At 35.0% G+C, this 18917-nt stretch overlaps 1 protein-coding gene across 1 annotated transcript in view; it reads right to left on the bottom strand.

Annotated features, from left to right (window-relative positions):
• LRRIQ1 (leucine rich repeats and IQ motif containing 1) overlaps positions 1–18917 on the bottom strand; it is a 181256-nt gene that overhangs the window by 149862 nt on the left and 12477 nt on the right. The window contains exons 6-9 of the mRNA XM_081818979.1: positions 17700–17923; positions 12451–12525; positions 8298–9926; positions 1772–1924 (exon numbers count right to left, since the gene is read on the bottom strand). Of these exons, the coding sequence (XP_081675105.1) occupies positions 1772–1924; positions 8298–9926; positions 12451–12525; positions 17700–17923 (2081 nt within the window). The remainder of the gene's footprint in view (positions 1–1771; positions 1925–8297; positions 9927–12450; positions 12526–17699; positions 17924–18917) is intronic.

The following is an 18917-nucleotide window of genomic DNA, read 5'->3' as shown; positions in this document are numbered from 1 at the left end:
AAAAGATTTCAAACAATCTAAATGAACAAAAATGAACACTAGGTCATAGTTGCTTTAAAACTGTTACAGAAACCAAACACTGAAAAAGTTGAAATCTCCCTATTTCCCCTTCCTCAGTCCCTTTTGCTCCCTTCCTCTCCAAAGAACACCAATATTGTGAATTAGGTATGAATCTTATGTACAGTTTTATACTTTTACTACACATACATATCTCTGCAATATATAATATTGGTTTCAGTGTCAAGATCATGTCTAGGATGTAACAGCAATTTTATTTTTTAAGACCTCAGAAAAATAAATAGGCTTTTAAGAATCTTGTGTGTAGTCCCACGGCATCCCTCTCAAAAATATTTATAAGCATAGCCATTGTCTAATGGAGGGAACTTAATAAGAAGCATAAGAAATCCACAAAGTTTTCAAAGAAAATCATGTTGGTGGAAACACGGACTGTGTGAACTGAAAAGAATATAAGTCAAATGAAAAGAAGCTTCTAGCCTACCCGCCCCCCACCCCACCCCATCTACTATGGGAAACGAAACAGGCTCAGGAAAATTCTCAGCTGCAAATAGTACATCTTATGGAAAAAGAAGTATTCCTTGAAAATGTCAAAACCCCAGTGGGCAGAACCAAGGGTCATAGAAAACCATTTTCATTGAGCAGAACCGAGTCCTTATTAAGGAAATGATATGTGCTCAGCTATGGAATAGGGACACTATGAGCTTCTTATTTTCTTTCATTGTGAATGGGAATAGCTATTGTAATTAATCAAGCCTATCTCACCACTGTATGTGAGTGTGTGTGTGTGTGTGGGCGGGGGAACAGGAGGAGAGAAGATACTTTTCATTTTATCTCACAGATCTCTGAGTTGAAAGAACTCTATCTGAGCAGATCATTTCCACTTGGATCTGATTTAGATGAGGAAATTTTGTTTTTCAAGTCTAAGTCTGACGCCACAAGATGATGAGACTTGGAGGTCTCTGGAACATGAGTGTATTTTGAATGTGGGAAGGATGTGACTCCTTAGGAGCCAGAGGGTAGATTGTGGTAGACTGTTACTTTGATAGGCCCCAATAAACCTCACAACACAATATGCACAAATCCACCCAGCTCCCTCCCACACAAAGTCAGGTTTGGCCAATAGAACATTAGCTAGCATGATGCCAGCAGATGCTTGATAAACACTTGCATATTGGAGCTTGTCTTTTTGGAATGCTCACTCTTGGGATTAGGTCACTCTGTAGAGAAGCCCCAAAATGGAAGAGACAGAGACACAGACACAGAGAGAGAGAGAAAGAGAGAGAAGGAAAGAAAGAGAGATTGAAATTCGAACCTCCTAAGGCACCAGACACTAAGGCATTTTGGACATTCCAGCCCCCACTTCAAATTACGTAAAAGACCCAGGCAACAAAACACGACGCAGAAGACCCAGACAAGCCTGGCCTCAATTCATGGCTGGCCCACAGAACCATGAGCAATTAAATTGGTGGTTGTTTTAATTTACTAAGTAATGTCATTTGTCATACAGCAAAAAGTAACAAAGACAATAACTACATCATCTGCAAATAGAGATAAGTGATTTTCCAGGCCATACTTCCTAATCCTCTTTCCTCAATGGTTCTCACAAATTTTGTTTGATCCTTGACATCTTTAGAACCCAAGTTACAGGTTAACATAGTAACTATTTCTTCAAAATTGTCATTGCTGAAATATAAACATAAATCCATTTTCTATTTTATTATAGGATAAACAATGAGGAGAACAGAGGACATACCTGGGCATCAATGTGCTTCAGGTTTTTGCAGTTACTCAGGCTGTGCAAAGAAATCAACCCACAGCGTCGAAGAGACAAAAACTGAAGATTTGGACACTCTGCTAGTGTGGAGAGACTACAACCTGGCAAATCTTGAAATGTAACTGTTGTGACCTACAGAATTCAAGAAAATGGGAGTACATAACATTATCTAACAATAATGAATATAAACTATATCAGCCTTGCAAAATTCTTTTTAAAAATTCATCAAAAAAACTAATGATATATACTGAAAATTGCATTTGTTAACAATTCACTTTCAATTAAGCTATCTGGGCCTCCTTTGTTCCTCACATAGAAAGGCAAAATAATGCTATCATCCATGACCAATTCAAGTTCAAAAGTAATATGCATAGAAGCAATAATATAACCATCTATTAGCTCACTCGCTGATTTTTCACCAAATTCACTTTCTGTGTGAATTATTTTGGCACTGTTTTCAAGATTGTACTACATAAATGCTTAAGATCTGTGTTTGACAGTATCCTAAGAATACCTGGATACTAACAGGAGCCACAATATGTCAGGGGGTAGATTCTGTGTCCAACCTGCCATGATTTAATTAAAATGGCTCAACTACCTTCCAAAAACACAGGAAGTTTGAGAAATTATAGAACCTGTAATAAATAGGACCATGCAATAATAATTAAACCATGTAATAAAAATAGCTTTCTATTACAAGTCCGCTGGTGTGAATCATTCCTTACTGGTATGAATCATTCCTTACTGTTGAATAATGTAATATACCTAGAGCATATAGAATCTGTAATAGAACATAGCATGAATGGTATTTTTTTCTGTATTTTCAAACACTTTGAAGACCATATTATGAGATTTCTTATTATTGAAATATCACTGTGGACTCAATACTTCACAAAGCTTTTTTCTTAAAGAATTTTTCTATTGTTTTGGTTTTAGTCTTTTTAACTAAAGAAAATTCAGTATCAAAGAATGTACTCAACGCTACAGTATATATAGTAAGGACTACACTTATAGTTGCACAAGAATATGTCAGATAACAGGAATAGTTTCGGATTACTGAAAAGAACTCTACTTATTAAACTCAAGAGCTCTAATATAAAGAAAACGGCAGAGAAATAAATATAGTATGTTGGTTCTTCACTATAATTAAGTCCATGCACTGAAATAACTATATATGTTAAGGGGCGCCTGGGTGGCTCAGTCGTTAAGCGTCTGCCTTCGGCTCAGGTCATGATCGAGCCCTGCATCGGGCTCCCTGCTCGGCGGCAGGCCTGCTTCTCCCTCTTCCACCCCCCCCCACTTGTGTTTCCTCTCTCTCGCTGTATCTCTCTCTGTCAAATAAATAAATAAATAAATCTTAAAAAAAAAAACTATATATGTTAAATCATTTTATAGTAAGAATACTTTCATATTGTCATATCAAAAATCCTAAGGCCGGGTTTCCCATGTACTGAAAAACAATTTTAATATTATTAGCTTTATAGGAAGAGTCTAGTATATATCATACTGAAACAAATTTAAAAAATGTTCTACTGAAATTGAAAGCATTATTGCTTCAGAAAAGGCTAGAAAAAGTAAGAGTCTTAAGTACAGTAACTCCCCTTCATTCGGTCATTTCCTGTGCACTAAATTAAACTAAAAGTTTCAAATTTACATATTTATGTAAGTGAATGGGAAGACCATATGTTCCTGGAGATATAAAGAAGGGATTAAGTCCACTCCTTGGCTTTGAGTAGAAAAAGTAATAAACAGTATTTTTCAAACTTCAGGTGAATAAGTTTCTCATTTCATAATTATTTCAGGAATTTCTCAGTTATTCATAGTCTAAAATTACTTTTGAAGCAAATGTATATTTTATGGTTTTTCAGAAAGAAAAATATTCATCCATTTGTGTCAAGAAAACCACTGTGTATTACCCATTTAATTTGTCCACAAAGAGAACCTATAAATTCTGTAACTGGGAAGCTAGCTGTATACTAACAAGTGAACACGCTATTTAGAACTAAGCACTTAAAAACCAAAAACTCCACAACTGTAGCTTTATAGTAACAAATGCTCCTCTACCTTCTAATTTATATTATCCTGCCTGACGTAATCATATGCTGCTTAAAGTCACCTATGTAAACGGTTACGTTCTAGTTTTTATGATGTGGTAATTTCTCTAGCTTAGTTTAATTACAGTATAGGAGTGACAAACGCTGCAGTGTCCTTATTAATGGTATCTACTTTTGAATATAAGGCATTTCATAATATTTCCTCCTCCCTTTTATGGAAGATTTTTAAAATTTCCTTATGGTACAGTAATTTATTATCTATCTTATCCTTGGTTTTTCCAAACGTATGAGATCAAAATTAATTTTTATATTAATCATTTATGGATACATGCATGACAGTAACCATATTAATAAAGCTTCTTTATGCTCCAAATATTAAGGTCAATATAGAATTAGTACTCACAATGTGTTCATCACTGCATGGGCAGCCTGAAAAAGAGCAACTGGAGCATAGTGGATGTTCACTAAATGCTTCAGAAATAAATGAATGATAAACTGCCCTATGGCAAAACTAAAGTGTAGCATTCATAGTTTCTTTCCTTAATAAAGGGTAATATAAAGATATTTCAAAAACTAATATTTTCTTGAAAATGAACTATTCTACCTATAGAACTTATGACTCGTTCATTATATTTTAATAAAAGATAACAAATCAATTTATTACTTAATCATCTATATTTCCCTAAATCCTTGACAGATCATGGTACATAAAATGACCTAAAATAGCTATGTAATTTTAGAGATTTCACTTTCAATTATTCTTGAGTTCAATACAAGGAGTGCCAGTCCTTTATGGTAAACTGTAATTACAAAAATAGGGAAAGCAGTGACTCTTGGTTTTGCTTTTTGCAGAACATCTGTTCAGTGATAAAATCTTAAATCTCTTCAATCTGAAGAAATAATACTTTAAAAATCAGCTGCAAAGAGACTGAATCTGAGGTATGATTACTAGATTAAATGAAGCAGACTCTAATTTCTAGTAGCTCATGTACCATTACAGTACCAGTTTATTACAATTTGCCTTGTATAAGGGACGTGAGACATTCTTATCTAAAAGTTAATCAACAGCTAAAATGTTATCCTTCATGCCATGTTATAAAGCCATATTAAAAAATCCTTACGTTCAGTACCTTTTTTATGATTATTTAAAGCAAGTTATCATTAGTAGCAAGATAGCAAAAATAAAACAAAAATGAATTAGAACACTAAAACTAGAAAAAATACATATATTAGTTGTCAAGAATCTTTGCTTGAGATCCAAGTTTGACAAAAGACTAGACTATATTCATCACATATGTTATTTTAAAATTCAACAATCCTATCCAATAGATATTGTTCTTCCCAGTTTATAGAAGACAAAACTGAAGCTCAAACAGGTCAAGCACCTTGCCCAACAACCAGTAAATGGCAGAAATAAAATCAGGACCCCGATCTTACTTGATACAGGGCTTGTTAGTACTTTATTGAATTATACTCAAATAATTTTTACATTAATTTCCTTTTTAATTAATAGAGTCTAAATTGTGAAGCTAGCAGCAATATGGAGATAAGATTAACATTCAGTTGGACTTATTTATTCATCCATTTGTCCATCCTCCCACTCATCCACCCACAGTCAAGTAATGAAAACCACTATTGCCTGACAAATTGTAAAGAAGTATAGTCAAGAGGCAGACCGGATTTCATGTGCTGAAGGCTGAAAGTGAGAGATTAATATAAGCAAAATGAATTCATCACTGGGTGAAATTCTAGAGGAGTAAACTTTTCTCTTCTAAAGGTCTTCTCTAGAAGGACCTTCCAAAGATGGCAGTGGATGATCAAGATAAGGATAAAGATGTGAAGCTAAGAGACTAGAAAATCAAAGTAAGAGAGTCATGGGTCAGTAGCAATAGTGAATAAAGACACCAATATAAACCATCTCCCAGGGTCATTACAAGATGGTATTTTATAACACTTCTGCATTTATAGACACATTCATAAATATTTTTCAACTTTATACTGTATACTTGATGCTTCAAAGAAAAATTAAATGTTCGAAATAGTTGCTTGAGCAGTCGTCAGAGGATTACAGTGTCTTTTACAACTTTTCTAATCATATTAATCCATGGGCCAGCACCAACAGCATCAACCAAGGAGCACTGCAAAAGTGCAGAACATTGGGGCATCTGGGTAGCTCAGTCAGTTATGCGTCTGCCTTTGGCTCAGTTCACGATCTCAGGGTCCTGGGATGGGGCTCCACATCGAGCCCCACACTGAGCCTGGCATCGAGCTCTGCATGGGGCTCCGTGCTCAGCGGGGAGTCTGCTTCTCCCTCTCCCCCTGTTCGTTCTCTCTCTTTCTCTCTCAAATAAATAAAATCTTTTTTTTAAAAATGCAGAACATTGGGATTGGTCACCAGACCCAATGAATCAGAATTAGCATTTTAACAAATTCCCAGGTGATCTGTATACCCATTACAGTTGGCCAGGACTTGCTCTAAGAAGCAAAAGGAGTAATCCTTACTTTATGTATAATGACAAGAGTTTCACAAAAGGAACAGAGTGGATAGGAGAAGAAACACCAAGGAGACAGGTTCACACATCTTAACTCTCTCAGTGCTCTTCTCATTGAACAGAGCAGAGACCCACAATGAAAGAGAAGAGCACTGCTGTTTTACTAACTTCAGTTTACTTTAGAAACAAGTACACGATGAGCATGAAGCTGTCACTCAGGCCTAGCTCAAACAGATACGCATAGGAAAATTACCCAAAATAAAAGTTAGTAGCTAATGTTACCAATTCAGAAAGACTGCACATCTTAGGGAAAGTAGAAAAAGAATGATTCCAGAGATAACGGAGCCAAGGGAAATAATTAATAGAAGAGCTATTGAGAGATTCTATGTGTAGCTCTACAGATCTGATGGATATGAAAATACATTGCCTAGGAAATAAAGGAACTTCAAAGTAGTTCTTGTTCATTATACTGCTTTTTCACATCCCAGAGATCTCTTTAAAGCCCACTATCTTATTATCCTTTTAAAGAATACCGTGGGGCGCTGGGGTTGCTCAGTTGTTAAGTGTCTGCCTTAGGCTGAGGTCATGATCCCAGAGTCCTGGGATCGAGCCCCGCATCCCGCATTGAGCCCCGCATCCCACATTGAGCCCCGCATTGGGCTCCCTGCTCAGCGGGAAGCCTGCTTCTCCCTCTCCCACTCCCCCTGCTTGTGTTCCCTCTCTCGCTGTGTCTCTCTCTGTCAAATAATAAAAAAGTTTAAAAAAAAAAAAAAAGAATACCCTGGAATCTTATTTACAGAAATTATCAAAATCTGTAGTAATGTATTTATTGGTATATTTATTTGTTTAAAGCCTTTTTGTATACCAGTCAGTTCCATAATGCCAACGATTGGGGTTTCTTTTTGTCCCTTTAGTCCAACAATAAATATTGATCAATCATATTGAACAGATAAATATTTGCTGAGTGAATAAATTAAAAAATTGATATATATTAACATGAATGTTTCTTTTCCTAGGCATCTGTCTATATCAAAAAACTAAATACATTTTATTGAATACATTTCAGTTTCAGGCCCTAGCCAGATACATGTATTTTAATCATAAGTCCTTTCTAGTGTTGTACTACTTGAAATATTCTTTCCTGTTTTTCTACCCATTTGTTAGTTTCTGTCTTTTTTTTTTAATATTTTATTTATTTATTTGAGAAAGTGTGCACATGAGTGCACATGAGCAGGGGGAGGGGCAGAGGGAGAGGGACAAGCAGACTCCCTGCTGAGCAGGGAGCCTAATGAGGGGCTTATCCCAATACCCTGGGATCATGACCTGAGCCTAAGGCAGAGCCTTAACAGGCTGAGCCACCCAGGCACCCGTTAGTTTTTGTGTTAATTTTGGTTGAAAATATGGGCTTTATAAACATAAAAGTTCATTGCAGTTGGTGATGATTATTTAAATTTCAGGCATATATGTGCCGTATTTATATAGCACATGACTAAATATGTTTCCAAATAGAAATTCTAGAGTCTTCTATCATGAGCCTTTCTTTCACAGCCCTTGTCAGGTACAGAGAAATCCACTTCATTCCAAAGGAGCCAGTAGGTGGTGTTGTGCCCAAGACGCAGTTAGCAAACTAACTGAATGTCAATTTAGGAATTTCCTACTAAATTCCACACTAAATTCCCAGATGCCTCTACTCTTAGAAGCTTAATAATGGCTACAGGACCCTTGAACATGGCTTCAAGATATAAATCAAAGCTTTTTGTAGTGCTACACTGAGGGAGATACCTTGAAGAATTTTAATCAAGGAGATCTTTTAAATATATCTCCCCTCAAATGGGGCAATATTTCATTAGCAATGTCACCAATTAAGAGACAAAATTCTTGGATACAAAATATGTCTTTGACATTTTAGAGAATCAGTTGTAATTGAATATGAAAAAGTATTATAAGGTTATAAAATACCTGCTGTAAAGTATTCCAAGGGCCACATCGAAGAATTTCTAGTGTATTCAAAGGGGGCATCATGTTGGCTGGGCATTTTATAGGTCTCTTCATCTTAACAATTTTCTTTTGTTGATTTTCCTTGAAAATTTCAAACCAAGGTTTAAATGATTTTATCCAAGCTAGCCTCTTTTCTTCAATAGAAGATAGAAGTGTTGGCTTTGGTAAAGAACAGGTCACAATACTTTTACATTCAGTTCTATTTTCATGATATTCTTCTGTGGTTTCTTTAGGTTGAGACTTAAGTGAGTTTAATTCTTTAAAAACTAAGGAGTTTTTTGCATTATAGCCCCCCAAATCTTCACGAAGAGCATTTCTACCAAAAATATAATCTTGCTCATTTATTTTGCCTTCTATATTTATCATGGAGTCACTGCTGTTAAAAATCACATCACTACTCAGAGTATTGCCTTTTGGGATCTCCTCAGTTTTTTCTTTGGATTTTAAATCAATTTCTTTTTCTTGTAGTATTATATTTTCCTCTATAACTTCAGAATTTTCTAATTTTAGTGGTTGTTCCTTCACTGAAATCACTGAAATATTATTCTTTTCATATAATATCCCATTCTGTTCTGATAGCTCTTCTTTTTCTACTTTTTGTATCTTATTCTGTTGATTACCTTTGATTATTTTCTGTGCTTCATTGTTTTTTACCTTGTTAATTTCTTGATTATGTCCTACTATTACTATTTGGGTGTCTTGTCTCATATTCTCATTTTTGGCAGTTTTCACATTTTCCCCTTTTTGTATTTGAGGCTTTAATTCTTGCAGCTGAAACTGTTCTTTCACATTTTCTTTTAGATCTGGGTTTTCCAATTCAGTTTTTTTGTCTATATTTTCACATTTTCTTTCTTCCTTGACAATTTTTTCACAACATTGTTTTTTTGGCAGGTTTTCATTTTTTACTTCAAATTCTGCCAAAATTGCCTGGTTTGTAATAGGATCTTTCAATTGCTCTTGTATTGATTCTTTTAGTACAAGCTGTCTACCGACACTTTCTGTCTTATTTGATTTTTCAAGTAGCCAGAGGGGAACATCTTCCCATTTCTTTGACTTTTCATCCCCTACCTTTTTGGCCATATCATCCTTATTCTTTGATGTATCTTCAACAGTTAAAAGTTTGATATTATATTCACGTTTCTTTAATGCTCTACTTATTATTAGCTGTTCGCCTGCATCTTCTCTTAATCTTAATTTTTCCTTGTTTAGTAGTTGCTCTTTTTCTCTTCTCATGATGTTCTTTTTTTCTTCATATTCTTTTTCTCTCCTCCTCCTTGCCTCCTGCTTCTGCTTTTTTATCTCTTCTTCTATCTTTTGTTCTTCCTCCAATCTTTTCCATTTTTCTTCTTCCATCTGTCGTATTTTTGTTTCCTTTTCTTTCCACTCTTGCACTTTCCTTTTCTTACTTTCTATTTGTTCTTTTATGATAGGGCCATATTTTTGGTAGGTCACAAATGCTTTATATTTAGCCTGAATTGTTACAGCTGCATTATGCTGCAGTTTTAATAAACGCATTTTTTCTTTTTCTTGTAGATCTTTAAATCGTGTTCTTTCTTCTTCCATTTGTAAATGCAAGTTTTTAATAAACTCCTAAAGTAAGATAAATAGTAGTCAGCATAAACTAAAGATGTCATTAAACTATCATCTAAAATATAGGCTGAAAACAAATAGTAAAATTGAAATCATAATGAAGTTGTTACCAAATTCACTTAGAAGAACTAAAGCCATTTATTTTAAAGGGTAATAATTTTTAAAAAATATTTGGGAGTTTTGATCATGTTAGCAAGTTGATATTCTAATATTATAGCTATACTAAGCCACCCAGATATAAATTGAGAAATTCCTTGAAGATAGAAAGCTTATGAAATCAGAATGACACAGAGAAAAAGCAAGAGAAACCACAAGCCAAAATTTGTGTAGAAGAGGACTTCAAACTTTCTGAGATGGGAGGTCTGATATAGGAGATTCCCAGAGCTAGCACAGAAACTGCAGAAGCAGGGGATTATTGGGTGAGATTTATGAGACCAGGAAGGCAAGGTAGAACATACATATAAGCAATATGAAGAACTAGTCTCGTCACACATTTTATCCTTTCTTAACTATTAAGAGAGCTGATAAGCACATATTGCATTAAGTGAGATCATCTGGAGTTAGGCGAGAAAAATGTCATTGTCACTAGAGTCCTAAAACAAAAGTAAACAGATCAACAAAATTCAGCAAATATTTGAGGAAAATTAACACAAAGGATGTGAGACAATCAAAATAGTTCAGTAAGTGGAAGGAAGAAGTAGTTTCTGAGATAAGAGAGCTATTAAACTGAATAAAAATTTACAAAAAATTTTTCGGAAAAATACGTTTAAATAAGGATAACTTTGTATAAAAATGAAAATGCAAGTACTCAAAAAAAAAATGACTCACTCAAACAAAAAATCAAAATAGAACAGCTTAAATAGGTGTTGACTAAATAAAAACTTCCAAATTAGACATTTTCCTGAAACAACATACAAAATAACAAAGACATGAAATCTATGACAGAGACTTTCAAGTGTAAAGGGGATCAACACAGAAACTCCAATATGACTAGTAGGAGGTACAGCTAAAGACCTGAGAAAAATTGAAGGGAAGAAAATAATAGAAAAATGTTTTCAGGGGCACCTGGGTGGCTCAGTAGGTTCAGTGTCTAACTCTTGATTTCTGCTTAGGTCATGATCTCAGGATCCTGGGATTGAGCCCTATGTTGGGCTCTGCACTCAGTGGGAAGTCTGCTTCAGGATTCTCTCTCTCCCTCTGCCCTCCCCACACCCTGGCACTCTCTCTCTCTCTAAAATAAATAAATAAATCTTTAAAAAAAAAAAAAGAAAAGAAAAATGTTTTCTAAACCAAAAAAGGTCGTAAGATGAAGAGTGGAGTTAACTTTTCATGCACACACATAGACACACACACTGATACACCCACATGGATGCTAGCAATATTTCAGAACCCTAAGGAATTAAGCTCTATGAAGGCAGTATTTTCCATTCTATCCACTGCTGTACCTTGAACACTCAGGAAGTGCCTGGCACGCAATAAGAAATCAGTAAATACGTGTGGATAAATGTAAAAAGTAAAAAATCCTAAGGCTTCAAAAGAATGTAAGGAATGAGTATTAAATTTATAATAATAACAGGCAAAAATATATAAATATTCAATGGAGTTATATCTTTAAATTGTTAAAACCAAATGGTAATAAATCTGGATTCTATACCCCAGGAAACTAATCGTTTGGTTGTTAAAGCAAAATAAAAATATTTTCAAGTGTGCAAAGACTGAGAAAATTTGCTATCCAATAATGTTTTCAACAAGATTTAGGCATACAGGGCATCTGGGTGGCTCAGTTGCTTAAGCGACTGCCTTCGGCTCAGATCATGATCCTGGAGTCACAGGATCGAGTCCCGCATCGGGCTCCCTGCTTGGCAGGGAGTCTGCTTCTCCCTCTGACCCTCCCCCCTCTCATACTCTCTCTCTCTCTCATTCTCTCTCTCAAATAAATAAAATCTTTAAAAAAAAAAAAAAGATTTAGGCATACAAGAAATGAAAACTGAGTCCAGAAATCAGGGGATGACTCAGGATTCAAAGAACACTAAAGATCAAAGAAACCATTAACACTTAAATTGTTTTGTTCTACTATCTTCTTCCATCATTTCACTTAAGAAGTCAGGTGTTAGTTTACTGTTGCTCCTTTTTAAGTAATGTGCCTTTCTGCTCCAGCAGCTTTTACAACTTCTCCCCCCTTGTCTTGAATTTCAATAGTTATACTATTATATTCCCAGGTGTGATTTTCATAACCATCTTCAATCATAATGAAATATTTATAATAGTATGTTTCCTCAAACCTTAAAAATTGTAGAATTATAATTTTATATAGACATGTTCACTCACTAAACCAGTTTATTTTAATTTTTAGGACCTTATATTTCAAGGAGAATTTCTGATGATTAATGAAGTGTTTAAAGCTTTAGTAAATTAAATCCTACACCAGGTAGGCAATATTATTTTAAAATGTCCATTTCAAGTATAATAATTTATTTCAAATGAAGAATGATTATTGTGATGATTAAAAACAAGAAATAGATACCTCATGCTGTTTAAATTTCTCTTTCCACATTTTCTCTTCTTTATGGAGTTCATCATTCATCTTGTTCTGTTCTTGCTGAACATACAGTAATATTGAGATATTATGTTCAAATATCAAAAAAACATTATGTTCATTATATTCAAATCTCACAACCTATATTTGTAAATAATAGTTAAAGATAACAACTCACCCATTGATACTCTGTTATTAGTACTGGGATAACAACTTTAATCTCAACCTAAAGTATCACATAAATGATATCTAGGGTTCCCATTTTGAGCACATAAAGATGTTTGCAACCTGGGCAAATTGTTTTACTTATTTGAGTATGTTTATTCACATAATAAAATGCATTGGCTAGATATGTTATTGGGCAGTGCAAAAATTACAAATAATAATGTTTGCAAGATGAGTTTTGCATTACAATTTTTTCTCTCCATACCATCCCATTTAATCCACATAATCCATCAGTTCAGTGGATAATGATTTTCTTGATTAGCATCTATTTTGTTAAGGCTCTGCAGAATAAACAAAATCAGTAAAATATAATCCTTTTCCTCTAAAATTTTACCTTTAATATGGGAACACTATCGTAAGTTCACCTATTACCTAAAATTTAGCAGAATAAATTTATCACAAGAGAAAACTATAAAGGATCACAGTAGAAACAGGTGCTATAACTAGAAGATCATGAAAAGTGTCATACAGAAGATTGTATTTGAAGGCATTTATTAAATGTTTTTCAACTAGGAAAATGTAGCTCTGTTTTTAGGAAAATTAAAAGGTTACATTAGAGTTAAAGACAAAAAACCAAGGAGTCACTAAAGAGATCAATAAGGTAGGTTTTAAAGAAGCCCATGTAAGAAGCAAGGAGGGCCTTCTGTATAGGGTGATGGGAGTGAGAACAGATACAAAGACAATGTAAACATGAAATTGCTACAAAATGCCAAGTGCCTGGAAATAAAGGAAGTGGGAATATTTCTTTGGACATAATCTTATAAAATGAGAATTAAACACAGAAATAATGTTTAAAAAATCCTTCTGGCAGCATTACGGTGAATGAGTTTGTGGAATACATGACCAAAAGTAGAGATCAATTAGAGAGTTTAGTGAATATGCCAAGCTAGACATTAGGACACCCTGAACTACAGAGTAACAGCAGATAGGTGGGTGGGTGAGAAGATGGATAATATAACTATTAGAGAGAAGAGGATAATAAAGAGAAGGAAGAGCCAAAGATGGTCCTTACCTTTCTAGCTTAGACTATGATGATAGTGTAGCTCACCAAAATGATGAATACCAGAGGAGAAGCACAACTCAGAAAGACAATGCCTTCAGTTTTAGACACATTAAGTTCTGAGTGTAAATATCTGTAGGAGAGTTACATAGTTCATTTTTCTTTTTTGTTATAAATATAGATTTGTTTCTGAACAGTTATATAACAGATTTGTTTCTGTCAGCTATGAACAACATTATCAAGAGAGAAAGTATATGAAAAAAAAAGAACAAAAGAAGAAATCCTTGGTAGTACCATATTCAAGAAGAGAGACAGAGGGCGCCTGGGTGGCTCAGTCGTTAAGCGTCTGCCTTCAGCTCAGGTCATGATCCCCGGGTCCTGGGATCGAGTCCCACATCGGGCTCCCTGCTCCGCGGGAAGCCTGCTTCTCCCTCTCCCACTCCCCCTGCTTGTGTTCCTGCTCTCGCTGTCTCTCTCTCTGTCAAATAAATAAAATCTTTAAAAAAAAAAAAAAAAAGAAGAGAGACAGAGACAGAGACGGAGAAGGCTAACATGGATATAAAGAGGAACTGCCAAACAGGTAAGAAGAAAATCAAGGAGTTGTGATCCTACAGAAGTCAAAGAAGAGAGAAATGGTGAACAATCAAATTTTTACTGGCATAAAATGCTACAGAGGCCAATATAAGAACTGAAAAAGAAACTGTGAATATGGAAACTTAGAAGTCATTGGTTATTTTTGTTGAGAGCAGTTTCATTTAATGGGGTGGTGGTGATATACACCTCGTAGGTTTAGGATTCAATGAGAGACGAGGACATAAATATAGCAAAACTAACTACTCTTTAAGATGCCTTACTATGATAAGTAGAGCTAAAGAGAAGCTAAAGTGAGACATATTAACAAAGGTGATCTTATGATTTTTCTTTTTTTTTGTTTCTAGAATGGAAGAAAACTGAACATGCTTTAAATAATAAGAAAGGAGGAAGTTGATAGGGGCGTTTCAGCATACAAGGTAAAATAACCAAAAAAGTAGGGGTAAACTGAAAAATAGAATATAGAGCAGCGCAGGGAAAGCTAACTTTTAGTAGAAGAAACCTTTCCTCATGAGTGTGGAGTAAAGACAAGAAAAAAGGTAGGGTGAATACAGAGATTGGGTGCAAAGTAGATATAGGATTAGGAAGAGGGAGTTCGTAATTGATGCAAAAATGTAATGTGATCACTTGCCAAAAATGAGGAGGGAGAAGTTGGGTAGAACTCTTGAGGAAAGAAATTTATAATAGCTTCCTATTTCACTCCCCAACAGCTAACAAAGGACACAGAAAAGAACTACTGAAAGTAAGTAAATTATATATTTATAATACATCACTATAAAATTATGGCATGGTCCCACTGGAAAAGTTTTAAACCTCAAGACATAAAAATGTATACATTTAGGAATTCATTAAAATATTTCTAAACTATAATTTAAGATAAAGCACAAATTACTTTCAGAAACTAAGTTAGAATCCTCTGAAGGTGGGGCCTGAATGTCAGATCTCTTTTGTGTCATTGAAACACATAGCTGAATGCTTTGCCATTGAGGTAGTCAATAAATTCTTTGTTTTAAAACAATTAAAAATGGGGGCGCCTGGGTGGCTCAGTTGGTTAAGCGGCTGCCTTCAGCTCAGGTCATGATCCCAGAGTCCTGGGATCGAGCCCCGCATCAGGCTCCCTGCTCGGCGGGGAGCCTGCTTCTCCCTCTCCCTCTGCCTGCCTCTCTGCCTACTTGTTCTCTCTATCTCTCTGTCAAAAAAAATAAATAAATAAAATCTTTAATAAAAAAAATAAAAAATAAATAAAACAATTAAAAATGAACAGAATTTAAAAGTCAGATGTTTTCGGGGCACCTGGGTGGCCGTCGTTAAGCGTCTGCCTTCGGCTCAGGTCATGATCCCAGGGTCCTGGGATCGAGCCCCGCATCAGGCTCCCTGCTCTGCGGGAAGCCTGCTTCTCCCTTTCCCACTCCCCCTGTTTGTGTTCCCTCTCTCACAGTGTCTCTCTCTGTCAAATAAAAAAATAAAATCTTTAAAAGTCAGATGTTTTCTAAATCTGTAAACACCACTAACAATCAATAGCAATGATGCATTTCAGCATAAGACAACAAACACTACTCCAAAAATCTAAATTATATTAAAGCCTATCCTGGAATAAAGCTTCTGACTTTTGGAAATGACCAATTAATCTGGTCTGTGGAAAGGAAAATATAATGAAAGGAAAGCTAAGGATCCACACTAGAAAAAGCCACAGCCAAACTGGGTCTACAGTATAATTGTTTTTACTTAATTTATTTAAGTTTTTACTTAATTTATTTAAGTAAAAAGTTTTTAATTAATTTATTTCATATACAATCAGGAAATGCAATGTACTCAACATGGAAGGGTAGAATACACTGAACTGCCTAAGTGACCACATGTCAATGTTCTCTATATGCAACTCTCAAAACCAGTAAGTGTGGGTAATATGTAGGTCAATTTTAGTAATGTAAGACAGAGAAGTCCATCCTGCTTGTTATCTAGACATTCTAATGATCCTGATGGCCATAAAGTAGGGTACCAAAAATCCACCAGTTTCTCAATATACCACTACCATGACCTAAAGGAATGGACCTCCTGGGGTAGGGTTAAGAGGAAACAGAAACAAAAACAACACAAAACTCCTTCACACCAAAAAATTTCTAGTCTCAGGAATTAGCTTAATTATGGGAGCAAGACACAGACCATTACCTACATGGGTGAACTGCTATAACCAAATATGTTTTATGTAATTGCTATACATTAGACCACATAGCAAGGATATTTCATGATCAAGAAAATTCTGTTGCCTTCTTGTATGATTAGAAGGGTATGAAAAAGCAACGTTTATGTTGTGAATATCGACCTATGTTGTAAATATCGACTTAGGACAATCTTTGTAACTTCATTGACCCTAGGGGCCCACAAGATCCAAAGCAGCATCTGAAATTTCAGTGAATTTTAATAAATTTTTAAATAAATTAAATTAATGTATATAGTCAAATAAATTTAAATAAATTTTTAAATCCAATAAATTTAATGAAAACTAATCAAGAAAGCCATAGTAAATATTGTTACCACAGACAATTGCCTCAATTATTAGGAGTACTTAAATCCCATAGAACAGAGCTCAGTCCACACCATAAGCTAAAACATCAGTACTATTCAGTAGTTACTGATTCAAAAAATGTATAAAAAGAGCCCAGATATCCATCAACTGATGAATGGATAAAGAAGATGTGATATATATATATCTACACACACATATATATAATGAAATACTACTCAACCTTCAAAAAGAATGAAATCTTGGGGCACCTGGGTGGCTCAGTTGTTAAGCGTCTGCCTTCAGCTCAGGCCATGATCCCAGAGTCCTGGGATTGAGCCCCATATCAGGCTTCCTGCTCAGCGGGAAACCTGCTTCTCCCTCTCCCACTCCCCCTGCTTGTGTCCCCTCTCTTGCTCTCTCTCTCTCTGTCAAAATAAATCGATAAAATATTTAAAAAAAAAAAAAGAATGAAATCTTGCCATTTGCAACAACATGGATGGAACTAGAGGGTATTATACTAAGAGAAGTAAGTGAGTCAGAGAAAGACAAATACTATATGATTTCACTCATATGTGGAATTTAAGAAACAAAACAGATGAACATAGGGAAAGGAAGGAAAAATAAGATAAAATGAAAACAAAGAGGGAGGAAAACCATAAGAGACTCTTAACTATAGGAAACACACTGAGGGTTCCTGGAGAGAAGGTAGGGAGATGGGGTAATTGGGTGATAGGAATTAAGGAGGGCACTTCAAGTAATGAGCACTAGGTATTATATGCAACCGATGAAGCACTAAATTCTATCTCCGAAACTAATAATACAGTGTATGTTAATTAAATTGGATTTAAATTTAAAAATTTATAAAAGAAAGAAAAAATGTATGAAAAACAAAAATTTAAAAGAAAAAACACTTACCTTCTGAATATTCTCTAATTTCTTCTTTTCAACTTCAAATTGTTTCATCCAGCAATGTCTCTTTTCTTCTTCTTCTTGAAATTGCTTTTCTTCTCTATCCCTTTGAGCTTTGAGAGTTTCTTTCTCCTGGTCTTCCAGTTCTTTCTGTTTGCCTTGCCAAGCCTCAAAAGACTGCCTACATCTTTCTTCCACTTCACAGTATCCAAAATTTATATCAGCATCATCTGTATTCATGAAGAGAAATATTTTTATTCTTAAAATCAAGCCTCTCAAAACGGACCTAATGTAGAGTATGCAAGTAATTTTGAAATGAAGAAATAAGGTCAATGTATTACCAAAGGAAAAGTGATAATACGCCAAAAAAATACATTCTTGAATATACATAAAAATCCTATTGCAGTCATATACAAGGAAGTTCCACTTCAGTCAATAAAGAAATCACATAACTTGCCTTAACTATACCACAAAACTTAATATAAAAGTGTGTGTGTGTGTGTGTGTGTGTGTGCTGTTAAAGGAACATAGTTAAAGGATACTTAAAAATTCAAGCCTGGGGGTGCCTGGGTGGTTCAGTCGGTTAGCTTCCAACTTTTTATTTTTTTATTTATTTTATTTTTTATTATTTTAGATCAATCTATTATTAACATATGATGTGTTATTTGTTTCAGGGGTACAGGTCTGTGATTCATCAGCCTTACACAATACACAGTGCTCACCACAACACATACCCTCCCCAGTGTCCATCACCCAGCCACCCCATCCTTCCCACCCCCCACCACTCCAGCAACCCTCAGTCTGTTTCCTGAGATTGAGAGTCTCTTATGGTTTGTCTCCCTTTCTGGTTTCTTCTTTCATTTTTTCCTCTCTTCCCCTATGATCCTCTGCCTTGTTTCTCAAATTCCACATATCAGTGAGATCATATGATAATTGTCTTTCTCTGATTGACTTATTTCGCTTAGCATAATACCCTCTAGTTCCATCTACATTGTTGTATGTAGTACATACATACAACAATGGTAAGATTTCATTTTTTGATGGCTGAGTAATATTCCATTGTATATATATATATATATATATATATATATATATATATATATATACCACATCTTCTTTATCCATTCATCTGTTGGTGGACATCTGGGCTCTTTCCATAGTTTGGCTATTGTGGACATTGCTGCTATAAACATTGGGGTGCACGTGCCCCTTTAGATCACTACA

The sequence above is a fragment of the Leptonychotes weddellii genome, chromosome 5, assembly GCF_054177405.1.
Source record: "Leptonychotes weddellii isolate Sample4059 chromosome 5, ASM5417740v2, whole genome shotgun sequence".
In the NCBI taxonomy this organism is placed as follows: Eukaryota; Metazoa; Chordata; class Mammalia; order Carnivora; family Phocidae; genus Leptonychotes; species Leptonychotes weddellii.
Note: the sequence above shows the minus strand (reverse complement) of the source record. Positions and strands in the feature narration are given on the sequence as shown.